At 35.3% G+C, this 13,292-nt stretch overlaps 1 protein-coding gene across 1 annotated transcript; it reads right to left on the bottom strand.

Moving 5' to 3' along the window:
• Positions 1 to 9,713: 9,713 nt before the first annotated feature.
• On the bottom strand, positions 9,714 to 12,270 carry LOC121761933 (probable transcription factor KAN4). The gene is made up of 6 exons (XM_042157646.1): positions 11,710 to 12,270; positions 11,560 to 11,636; positions 11,459 to 11,495; positions 11,169 to 11,292; positions 10,097 to 10,187; positions 9,714 to 10,020 (listed from the first exon to the last, which is right to left on the bottom strand). The coding sequence occupies exons 1-6, from the start codon at positions 12,053 to 12,055 to the stop codon at positions 9,898 to 9,900; spliced, it is 798 nt and encodes a 265-aa protein (XP_042013580.1). The 5' UTR covers positions 12,056 to 12,270; the 3' UTR covers positions 9,714 to 9,897.
• Positions 12,271 to 13,292: the final 1,022 nt, after the last annotated feature.

The following is a 13,292-nucleotide window of genomic DNA, read 5'->3' on the forward strand; positions in this document are numbered from 1 at the left end:
TAATAGTTACAATATGCATGAAATGCCGATATGTCTTCTTGAGAGTGCGGATCATGAGGACTTGGAATCACCACTCGGGACCTTCTTGTAGTGTTTAACAAAAATATAAGATTTCAAAGCTTTTGTAGTGTTAGTGGGTGGAGGGGGATGAGGCATCTCCTCATTTCCGCCAGTGCTAGACGGAATACGAAAATGAGATCTATCATCATTGTTGTCCGAGTCCGATGATATAGACACGTCGTACTCGTCATCTGAAGGGGTTGGCAACGGAAGCGTGCGTTTCTAACGGATCACATAATACTGATCTATTTAACAGATTATTTAGATAAATTCTATTCGCGTAATTATCACATGTATCATGCTCATAACTTGAATTTTAAACATGCTTTAGCACAAACAATTCCTAAAACATGCTTACTACGGAGTTAGCCAATTTACCTTTGTTGATTCACTTAAGAATCGAAGATGGCTTGCGTCTTCTCTACGTGAAGATCTTGAGAACTCGACCTCGAATCTTCTGACTGGTGTCCCGGACTGTAGACTGATATTTTTGTGGGCAAATCTCACCAGTGTACTAGGACTTAAATAACGAAGACAGAAACCAGCTCACGGAAGGAGAGCAATTTTCGATCCTTTCTCAATTATGAGGGGGACGAAAATTATGATGTGGAAAAAGTGCATTTTCACATATTGGGCCCAATTAGGGATCTAAGGAAGAATTTGGACATGGCCTCACCCAATTAGCTTTTTACTAATTAAATTGAACCCACAATTTAATACAAGCTTATATTGGAATATTACAATCAGCCACTACAGAAGTAATATTGCACTGCCTTTCCAAATCCGAAATTACAAGTATTCCGGGTTTCCTTTTATGTGCGTAATTCATTTCCCGTTCTTAATATAGAAATATCCATTAATTAATCAATGTCTGCCATGGACTTAATTAATTAACATATTTTAATCTTCAAGAGTGGACTTAGCAAGAAACTCTTATTTATTATTCATAGAGTAATCAAACTCCAACTAGCTAGGTTCCGAATAATAAAACCTTGTTTCGAGCTCCTCTTGTGGATGTTATCAAACGAGACTCTCCTCGCGCACGATTCAACATAATAGCAATCCTAGCATCGCCAGATAATGATCACCACTACCCAATATACCTGGATCGTTGGGTGACGAAAAACCACACCTTTGGTAAGTCAAAGTAGTAGATACTCAATATAGTATGCTCAATGCTAACATACATTGATTAAGAAATTGATTATCAAGACCTCGTCTTTTAGTAGATAGCATAAAGACTCGTCTTGCTGTTAGATCCATTCAGTGCTATACCACACCAAAGTCATCTTATTTCAATAAGGCTTAGAAATAATCGGACTGACATTGCAACCTTTCACGATAGGTAGTCTAGGCCTATCTAGGTTGTGAAATTATTATTTTTCTTTGTTCAGGACTGACCGCGTACCTTAAATTGAGCGCAACCCACAACCGGTCTACTAAACAAAGACTTAGACTTTGTTATGTTCGCTAATACATTTAAATATGCAATACACATCCATTAAATGTAAAACCTAACAACATCATGACAAAAATAATCTGTTGCATTCATTGGAAAATAATAATTAGAGTTTTACAGTATTCAATCACTCGAAAGGTGATTTCTAGTATACAAACCCTAACAATCTACCACTTATACTCAAAACAGCTTTCGAGTATACAAAACAGTAGTGCACACGTCTAAATTTCTCCCACTTATACTGAAAGCGAGTTGAGGTCTTGAATGAATCGAACTCGCATCCCTTTAACGTGGCCCTCGAACGGTTTCACCGCCAATGCCTTTGTAAAAGTATCTGCCAGGTTGTTCTCTGACGCAATCTTGACCACTTGTATATCTCCTCTCTGCACTATATCCCTGATGGTATGATACTTCCGCTCTATGTGTTTGCTCGCTTTGTGAGCTCTTGGTTCCTTCGAATTCGCCACAGCACCAGAATTGTCACAATAAACGGTGATGCTCTTGGGCAGATTCGTTACCACACCTAAATCCATAAGGAAGTTCTTGAACCATACTGCCTCTTTTACAGCCTCCGAAGCGGCCACATACTCAGCTTCCATGGTCGAGTCCGCGATGCATTTCTGCTTCACACTCTTCCAAATTACGGCTCCACCTCCTAAAGTGAACACATATCCTGAAGTAGATTTTCTCGAGTCCTGATCAGCTTGAAAGTCTGAGTCAGTATATCCCAAAGGACAAAGCTCGACTGCATTGTAAACAAGAGCATAGTCCTTAGTCCGTTTAAGATACTTGAGTATGTTCTTTACGGCAGTCCAATGTCCTTGGCCCGGATTAGACTGATATCTTGCCACCATGCCAACAACAAAGCAAATATCAGGTCTCGTACAAAGCATAGCATACATGAGACTTCCAACTGCCGAAGCATATGGAATCCTTGTCATTGCTTGTATCTCAGACGGCGTTTTGGGGCACATCTCTTGAGATAGATGGATGCCATGTCTAAAAGGTAAGAAACCTTTCTTGGCGTCCTGCATGCTAAAACGACTAAGTACTGTGTTGATGTAAGGTTCTTGAGACAAGCACAACATCTTCTTGTCTCGATTTTGAAGAACCTTGATTCTGAGGATGTGTCCCACGTCTCCCATATCCTTCATCTCGAACTGATTTGACAACCATGTTCGTACTGATGACAACATCTTTTTATTGTTTCCAATTAGAAGAATATCATCTATATATAAAACTAAGAACACTACATTCCCCTTTTCAACCTTCTTATACACGCAACTTTCATTTGGGCACTTTTCGAATCCAAACTTTTGAACAATTTGATCGAAACACTGGTTCCATGATCTAGATGCTTGCTTAAGGCCATAAATAGCCTTCTTAAGCTTCCAAACCATGTGTTCTTTACCCTTTATGGCATATCCTTCGGGTTGTTCCATGTAGATGGTCTCCTCAAGACCGCCGTTTAGAAACATAGTCTTAACGTCCATCTGCCACACACCCCAATCCATATAACCTGCTATAGACAATAGTATCCGGATCGATTTGAGCATGGCCACTGGGGAGAAAGTCTCGTCGTAATCGACACCTTCCTTTTGGGTATACCCCTTAGCCACTAGTCTTGCCTTGAAGAATTTAACTCGTCCATCGGGTCCACGTTTACGTTTATATATCCACTTACTCCCAATGGCAGTACAGCCTTCGGGCAGGACGGACAAATCGTAGACGTCTTTGTCTATCATAGATTGTAGTTCTAAATCCATTGCTTTCACCCATTCGCAATGACCGACATCTGCCAGCGCCTCCGCAAAGTTCCAGGGATTTAATACATTGTTGTCCGGGAAGTGATCCATAGATTCCCCCAAACCAATGTATCTATCGGGCTCATGAGAGACCCTCCCACTGCGGCACGACACTACAATGCTTGGAGTAGAAGTTGAAATTTCGGGAATTGTTTGTACACTTGGTACTTGTTCTTGGTTAATGGAACTTGTGACAGAAGTTAGCTCTTCAAGAGCCACTTCACTACTGGGTTTATGATTCATTACATAGTCTTCCTCTAAGAATGTCGCGTGAATGCTCACAATAACTTTCTTATCTCGGAGACTAAAGAATTCATAACCTTTCGTCCCTCTGCGGTACCCTATAAACAAACATACCTCTATCCTTGATCCTAGCTTAGTTGGATCCTTTTCCAATACATGAGCCGGGCAACCCCAAATCTTGAGATGTGCTAGATTGGGCTTGCGCCCAGTCCACAACTCATAAGGAGTAGTAGGTACGGATTTTGACGATAAATTGTCTAATATATGGCTTGCAGAAAGCAAGACATGTCCCCAAAACGAAATAGGTAGCCGTGCATAACTCATCATCGATCGAACCATGTTTAACAAGGTCTTGTTCCTTCTTTCAGCCACGCTGTTCTGATGGGGCGTGCCCAGTGCAGTCAGTTGGGATTCAATTCCCGACTCCGATAAGTAGTCCAAAAACTCAGCACTGAGGTATTCGCCTCCACGATCAGATCGCATGCATTTGATACTCTTACCATGATGCTTCTCCACTTGAGCCTTAAATTTTTTGAACTTGTCAAAAGACTCTGACTCGTGGGTCATCAAACATATCTAATTTTCGAGAAGTCATCAATGAACGTGATGAAGTATCGAAAACCACCTCTTGCTTCAGTAGACATTGGTCCACATACATCGGAATGAACGAGCTCAAGTACTTCTTTGGCCCTATTGCCCTTAGCCTGAAAAGGCCTCTTGGTCATCTTGCATTCTAAGCATGACTCACACTTATGAAAAAGGTTCCTCCTCTAGACCTTTAATAAGATCTTGTTTAACAAGGGAATGAATCCTCCTTTCATTGGCATGACAAAGTCTAAGGTGCCATAAGTACGTTTCGTTCATTGAACTTGAAGGTTCCTTTCGTTTCTTTGAAATTTTTGATTTTGTATTGAGTTCTGATTTGCGATTATTAAACTGTGTAGATCTGATTGTGTACAGATCGTTTTCCATGATACCACGACAGATATAAGAACCATCTTTCTTAATAACGCAGTTGTCATTAAAAGAAATCGAATATCCTTCAAAAACTAATTTAGAAACTGAAATTAAATTTCTTCTAAAAGAAGGTATCAATAAAACATTCTTCAAAATAAAAAATTTATCACTACTAAAGCGCAAATAAACGTCTCCCACTGCAACGGCCGCCACTTTTGTAGCGTCGCCCAGCTGGACTTCGATCTCACGATCATGTAGCCTTCTTGTCACCTGCATTAAGTCAGGATCAAAACAAATATGATCAGTGGCTCCCGTGTCAATAACCCAAGTGCAAGTAGACGCCGATGCCAAACACGAACCGAAAAACCGAAAGAATCGAACCGAATTTCAAAATTTCGGTTTGGTTCGGTTTGAAAATTTTGGTTTTCGGTTTTTTTGCTCACTGCTAAAGAAATGATCTAAAATCTCAATTAAATTTGAAACCTCCATTTCTAGATTTAATGATCCAAATTGAGTTATATTTCCTCCGTCCCACAAAACTATGCACTCTTTTCTTTTTAGTCCGTCCCACAAGAATATACACTTTCTAATTTTGGAAAATATTTTCTTTCTAATTAGGTGAGACTCGTTCTCCAATAACAATACTTTAATTACTTTTTCTCTCTATCTCTATTTTACTTTACCAATTTTACATTAAAACTCGTGCCAAACCCAAAGTGTATATTCTTTGGGGACAGAGGGAGTATGTTAGTATCTAATGAGAAAGTTATTAGGCTAGTAGAACCATATATATACTCCCTCCGTCCCTGAAAAGTATGAACTATTTTCTTTTAGTCCGTCTCGAAAAAATATGAACTTTCTAATTTTGGAAACTCATTTCTTTCTAATGAGGTGAGACTCATTCTCCACTAATAATACTTTAAAAACGTTTTCTTTATATCTATCTCTTATTTTTTCAGTTATGCAATAAAACTTGGGGTGAAGGGAGTATTATTTGTTGAAGAAACAATTTAATTCATGAGAATTATGAGATATAAACGTTTTAACATATACTTCTCATGTCCTGCTACACGTGATCAATTATTTTTTGCATATACTTTCTTTGTCCCGCCTGTCAAAGGATTTTAAAAAATGATATTTATTGAGTTAAGTGGAGAGTGAATAAAAGTATGAAAGTCGTCCCTCAATATATGCCTCACTTTGACACAACACGAATTTTAAGAAATGTAATAGAAAATAGGTTGAAAAAGTTAGTGGGATGTAAATCCTACTTTTATATATTAGTCTTGCAATTCTGCATCTTCGGAACCAATTGCGGCTGTGTTGCCCCTGCGGGTAATTTTATAATAAAATGTGGGTGAAAATGAGTTAGTTGAATATGAGGTCAACTATTAAAATGTTAAAAATGTGAGACAATTAATATGAGAAAGGATCAAAATGCAAAACCGAGACACATAATGGGAACAAATGGAGTAATAACTAATAAAGTAGGATAGATAAAGAAATAATAAAATAGGAGCGAAAAAAAGAAAAAAATAAAGTAAAAGAAATAGAATGTTATTTTTTTTGCTAACGAAACAAATCAATCACTTATATATCATTTTCCCTAGGTTTAGAAATTCTTGGTATTTATATTATTATTAGTGAAAGATATTAGTTGTAGTTAAACTAAGTAACAAGATTAAATGTGAGTTATTATTTTTCTTATTGGTATTAGTTTTTGACGTTTATTTCTCCAGTCCATTAACTTATCTTTTGGGAACTATATCTCTCACTCAATTTGGGCCATCTTTTTCCTGTTGGCCTTTATATGTTTCCTTTTATGGTGGGTCATGACTTCATTTTGCCATTATTTTGGCCTTACCATTATTTTGGGCCATGCAGAAATCTTTATTAATACTCTCTCCATCTCATTAAATACTATTTCCTTTGTCCTAAGTTACTTGAGTCGTAGTCCATTTTGAATTGTCTCAAATTATTTGAGTCATTTATATTTTTAGCTAAACACAAAACATCTAACCACACAGTTGGGCTATCCGAACTTCAGATTCAGATATCGAGATGGATGACTACTTCACATGGTTCGTGGTTTTGATTTATGGTTTTTTATTTTCCTTTGAAGTTGGCCAGCTTTTAGCCATCATCCTTGTTGTTATTTTGGTGTATAGCTTTGTTATGTTTGTTTTCTCGTTACTTAGATGGTTAGTACCCGGTCTGTGGGGATACCATAGTAGCTTTGTTAGCTCTTGTGATTTGTATCTTTCGTGCGGACCGAGTCACTTTTGGGCTTGGATGATGTATGTTCTTTTGGTGATTTTTGATATATACAGGTTAGGGGTCCGCCTTAACCCCTCGCCGTGATGGTGTTTGAGGGAAAAAAAAACCACACCTACTTTATTCTTTCTTTTACTTCTCTTTTACTTCATTCTCTCCTCTCTCTTTACTTTATTATCCCCTCTACTTCAATTTACTTTATTCAACTCACTAAACACAATTCTTAAATCCCGTGCCGAAAAGAAACACCTCAAGTAACGTGGGACGAGGGAATATGAAATACGCCATCGATTCCATTAAAAAATTATAAATGAAACGTTTTCCTTTTTGAGTTGTCTCTTTAAAAATGAAATGTGTCATAAAATGGAAACAACACCATCTCAACCTTTTAATCTCTCTTACTTTATTCTCTCCTTATTAACTCAGAAAACAACACTACATAAAATCTCATGCCGAAAAGCAAATGTTTCATTTTCTAATGGGATTTAGGGAGTATTTGTTTTTCGGCACAAAATTTTATAGTGTTGTTTTGTGAGTTAGTGTCTTAGTGAAGAAAATAAAAGAGAGATGAAAAGTAAAGATGATTTTGTTTTCATTTTAAGAAATGTTTACTTTTCAATGGGACATCCTAAAAGAAAAATATTTCATTTTTATGGGACAGAAGAAGTACTTTATTTGTGTTTTTATTTCTTTTTATTAATTGCATTGATTTAAGAAATAAAAGTAATTTATTTTTATATATGCTAATAAGGGAGCACTAGGGCGCATCCTTAATTAGAGTGATAACGTATATTCAATCCTGTGTTGCCATGTAGCACGAAAAATGCAATATTTTAAACACTAAAATGCAATATATATTTGTGAAGTTGTAAATGCATTTCCGCATATTGCATTTCAGTTATAGGGAAATTGCATTTTATATTATTGAGATTTGCATTTTAACATAAATTGTCTACAATACAAAATAAACTATATATAAATGCAATCTGTCTATTACTAAAATGCAATATGCTAAAATCCATCTATCACTTCTACAAATGTATATTGCACTTTAGTGTTTACAATATTGTATATTTTGTACCACGTGGCAGCACGAGATTGGATATACGTTGGCACTTAAAATTAGTTAGTATATTAGTATATCCCTATCCTAATATTTATTATATGTTTGCATAAGGTCGAGTTTAATCTATAAAATTTCATTGGGATTTTTTCTGGATGATAATATTTATTTTTCTAAAAGAGTGTATATATATTTATATATTATAATACTTTATTGTTGTAATGTTTAATTTCAATGATATTTGGTAGGTGATGTTAGTGGATCTATTCTGTGTCCAAGAATAATTAGTGATATTGTTATAGATCCGAATCATGTCTTTTTAATGAAAGTGGTCCAAATGTATTAGATATGGTTCACAATAAAGTATTTTTTTTATCTTTCTTTACTTTACGTATTAATGGTAATAATCGAAGTGTGGTTGGTTTTTTTAAGCTGTGCAACGCAAGGAATTGACACTAGTTAGTTAATAGGAGTTTGAAATTATGACGGACACACCCCAAACATGACGATAATTAAATGTATACATGAAAGACTGCGATTTGGTAATGAGTAATGGAAATACAATAATTACGTGAGTTTTTTCACTTCTTAAATTATACTACTTCCTCCTTCCCATTTTTTTTGATAAATACAAATCATGCTCAAGCTATGACACGGTGGCGAGCCAAGAGCTCAAAACAACAACAAAAACAAAGTCACCACAAAAACAGAAAAACAAAGGTTATATGGGCTAAACAAACACCCCACAAACCTCACAAAACAAGAACAACCAAAACAAAATCAAGGAGAGCAGTCATGAGAGCACTAGCTAGCTACGCAAGATACCTAGCAACGAGAACAACAAGGAAAACACCTCTAAAACCACTAGGACCGAAGCAAAAAATGGGGAAGAGTGAAGACGTATCAAAGCCACCTCCAAAAAGTCATTGAGTTATGTATTTTCTTGAGTTATTTGATTCTTTCCACCTTTTAACGGCGCTTAAATCCTCTAAAACATGATTAGGTAAAAAAGGAAAGACCGGACGGACACCAAGCTTTAATCCAGAAGCCAAGCTGCAAAAATAGACGCTTCTTTTCTATATCCCAATTGGGGTTGAGTTTCCATATCCCATATCGACCATACTTCCTCCTTCCCATAAAAATAGTTTTCTTTTCCCATTTTGATCCGTCCCATAAATAGTCCACTTCTATTTTGTCAATTTTTTTTCTCCGAGTCTCAATCTCTACTAACGACATTCCAATTGTTTTATCTTTCTATTTCTCTCTTACTTTATCAATTTTGTATTAAAACTCGTGTCATCCTCAAAGTCTCTATTTTTATGGGACGAGGAGGGTATTACTTTTCTTTTGCTTAATATATTTTTATACAAAATACTTAAAATTAATTATCACCAATCAAGAGGTGTTAATTGCAACAAAATAAACAAAATTAGCTATGAATTTCTGCAACACACTGAAAATGGTGTTATAATACTTGTAAATTGAGTCCAAAGAAGTTGATTTGATTCGTATATAAATATTTTTTTACTTATATATATTATTCCGATAACGATAAATGTTAACGATAAAGCATTTAAGTTATTCTTTATTATCTCAAGATGATCATATTCTTTAGCAATGACTTACAAATAATTGAAGAATACTCCATCTGTCCCATTAGAAATGAAACATTTTCCTTTTTAGGTTGTCCCAATAAAAATGGAACGTTTCCTAAAATGGAAACAACACTATCTCTACTTTTTCTTCTCTCTTACTTTTACTCTCTCTTCATTAACTCACAAAACAACACTACATAAAATCCCATGCTGGAAACCAAATGTTGCATATTTATTGGGATGGAGGGAGTATTAGATTACAAATAAAAAAAACACTTAGCAAAGTTATTTAATTTGAATAAGTTTTAGTACATGCTAATGCATGTACTTTTCGATAGACATTATCAAAAGCCAGCTAGAAAATCCTTGGGTACATATTTGTCTTGTCCATGATTCAACGCAAGGAAGAATATTACTAATAATCTGTTGAAATTAAAATAATTAACACCTAAGTAGGGAGCATTCAGAGTGGTCCATTAGCCAGATTGATCTTCCAAGCTTAAATTCTAAATCCACCAACACATCAGAAGATGAAGTTTTGCCCTCGGCCCTTACATCATATTCCTACATTCAAAATTCAAATTGTGTTTATAATTAATTAGCTACAAAATATTTCTTGAATATACACGTACGTACGTACCTTAGATACATCAACTCCTTGTAGAGAATTTTTTTGAGGGTCAACTTGGCTCGAGGGTCGCACTACAATATCTTCTATAGATAATGGCCGTCTGCATAAATAATTTGTCTTTAGAATAGAAAAAAATGTTTTTTACACATTTTTTTAGTGGAGGTTGTTCAGTTCTGGCAAATTTTTTATATATGTATTACATCCGTCCCAAGGTAGTTAGAACATTTTTTTTGGGCACAAAATTTTAGAAATTGATGTATTAAAGATTAAAGTGGAGATAGTAAGTAAAAGAGGAAATAAAGTACGATAGATGAAAAGAGAGTAATGTATGAGAGATGATAAAGTTTTTTCTTAAATGATTCAACTAGCTTGGGACAACCCCAAAAAGAAATACGACTTAACTTTGAGATTGAGGAAGTTTTAACTTTATATTGACTTAATAATGTAGTCATTATCGATCAACCGTCCTAGATAGAATTCATTAATTATTACTCAATAAAACGCTCGTAATTTCATGACCCCTACCATTTGGCCAAATGTCACCATAAACGTGCTCTATTACAACATTATTATTGAGATTTGGATCTTCTCTTTGACTTTTTGGAGACACATTGAGATTTGAACAATGAACCACGTAATTAATAGATTAGTCATTGCTTTGAGATGGTAGAAACTAAGACATGAAAACAACCGCATCCATACAAATCCTATATTTAGCGCCGCACTAGTTTATGTAATAATTCTCCGCGATTAAATTTGGAATATTTATCATCATATATGACCCTAAAATGCTAACCAAAACACAACTATAGCATTTTAAAATATTAATCCTACATTGTACTAAGACTCGAAGACCCCTTGATTACTATCTATATATATATATACATACGGATGTAATTAAATATAAACTCTTAATATTATACAAATTCCAAATTCATTATCAACACAATGTTAATATATTATAAAATTTCAAGATTTCGATGTCTAACGCATTAACAATACAGTGTCAACTAAATTTAAAAATTTCGATGTAAAAAATGTTGACGAAAGTAAAAGGAAATCGAGAGAGAAATGCAGTGACCTGTGAGTGTGTTGGAAAGTAGTGTTGTTATGTAATGATGATAGGCAAAGTGGTGGTGGTGGTGCAATCACACTGCACTGATCCTCATCTTCGATTCTTGTCGTATGCAGTTTCAGTCCAATTTCTGCAAAAAGAAAATGATTGCCAAAGAAGAAAAATAATTCAAAGAAATCGTAATTGCAAGTCAGTCAATTATGCTTCTTCTGATAGCAAACCTTGTCGCCCCTAAATGCACAAAAAAAGAGAATAATGAACGGAGAATATATATGGGACCTCTCTCCAATTTCTACCTGTTCCTTTGTCAGTGCTCTTCACTGTTCTGTACATCTGAGCACAAAAAAAAAAGAAGCTAGATAAAATTGTATCAAAATAATGATTAATTAAATCCCACCTGCAAGTGGCTCTTCACATGAGCTAGGGTTAGATCCTTCACATTCATCAACTCCAGTACAGATTTAGGAGTTGCTCCTGCAACATTTTACACTAAAAAAATTAAAAAGATAAATAGTGAGATAAAATAAAATATTAGTAAATGACATACGTTCATGGCCGCCAAGAAGCTCAACGGCGTGCACGAAATGGGCGTGGAGAGTGGAGGTCCATCTCATTCGCGGGGCACGGACATTTTTCCTTGTGGATGATCTCTTGAACTCTCTTCCTCCGTACATCTGAGGCCGATGACAGTGGCGATCCAACCCTAGCCGCAGAGTGGGTTCGGGTTCAACAACTTGATTAGTGTGGAAGATAACATTTTCGTGGCTCAGATCGCTGCCACTGCTGGTTGAATGAGACGAGGGATCACCGGCGCAGTAAGTCGTCTTCGCCGGTGGACTGATATGTAATGAGAGATCTGGCGCGGCCGAAGCGTTGGTTGAGGTGGAATACATGGGACGTTGAAATGGAAGCACTTTTTTTGGAAAGTTTATACTTTGGGAAGAGGGAAAAATGGATTAGAGAGCCCAAAAGTAGTGTGATTATGTATCATGAGTACCTTATCATTTTCATCTTTTGTTTACAGGGAGAGACAAAGGGAAATTCAATAGATGACTCATATCTGATCGAGGTAGGTTTTAAGATATTGTTTGACTTTGTGAAGAAAAATGGATAGAAAAATTTAGTGAAGTTAATGAAAGTGAAATAAGACTTAAAAAAATAAATAAAAAATAAGACTGTGATCTGTCCAAATAAAAAATTACTTATTAGACATTTAATAGAGACATAAATAGTAAGAGATTACTATTCTTTATAATGAATTAATATTGGAACTGCCACATCTCTAGTAGCAATAAATTGGTGGATAGTGACAAGGCCACTTATTATACTCACATTTTCCTATTTCTACTATAATTGCAATACTAGTACTAATACTTTTATGGCGAGGAATATTCTGATATTCATATAGTATGTTTTTAACTATGTTCATCCTGCTAAGGTCCACTACAAGTGATGCAATACCTCCCTTCTACGATTCCCACTCTTTCTGAAATAATATTGTTTTTTTTTTTCATCAGATTTCGGAAATTTCACTAACTTAAGGTACATTACTTTAGTATAGGTTACCGCAATTGACAGGCAAGAATTATTTTCACTAAAAGAAAAGAAAATAATTAAGAATAGCTTGGTCTGGTCAAATGACCTTGAAAATTGGAGATTTTCAGCGTCCCGACACAAAATAGTTTAATGAAAACTGAGCAAACAAATTACAAAAACTTTCGCGAGAGTTTTCAAGAAATTTGAAATCGAGATCCTCTTGAAAAATTTAAAGCCATTTTTAAGAATTCAAAGAGAAAAAAATAAAGAGCACGTATGTTCAATAGTTTGATTATCATACATTTCAAACATAATCGAAAATGCAAATCTATCCATAGCTTTAACAATAAATTACACTATGGTTGTTTTTTATTTTATTTTTTTAATCAAAAACACCCAGGGAATTTAGGCAGACCCACAATCCGTGAATAAAATCAAAATATAATGTTTCAAAACATGACCTAAACCCAAAATTAGTGACTAGGATTCTAGAAAAGAACATGAAAAGACAAACTGAAGGTCTGACAAATCGGGTACCTCCATGCTATCGAAACTAAGCTACAACCAAAATGGACAAGTGAAAGAAATAAATGC

This window comes from Salvia splendens, chromosome 13 (genome assembly GCF_004379255.2).
Source record: "Salvia splendens isolate huo1 chromosome 13, SspV2, whole genome shotgun sequence".
Taxonomy (NCBI): domain Eukaryota; kingdom Viridiplantae; phylum Streptophyta; class Magnoliopsida; order Lamiales; family Lamiaceae; genus Salvia; species Salvia splendens.

What these genes read in the sequence shown, in the direction of transcription:
- LOC121761933 (XM_042157646.1), bottom strand. Translation starts at nt 12,055, where the DNA reads ATGTATTCCACCTCAACCAACGCTTCGGCCGCGCCAGATCTCTCATTA. An exon ending in ACTTTCCAACACACTCACAG is followed by an intron (nt 10,188 to 11,168) that starts GTCACTGCATTT and finishes TTATTTATGCAG; the next exon opens with ACGGCCATTATCTATAGAAG. An exon ending in AAGGAGTTGATGTATCTAAG is followed by an intron (nt 10,021 to 10,096) that starts GTACGTACGTAC and finishes TTTTGAATGTAG; the next exon opens with GAATATGATGTAAGGGCCGA.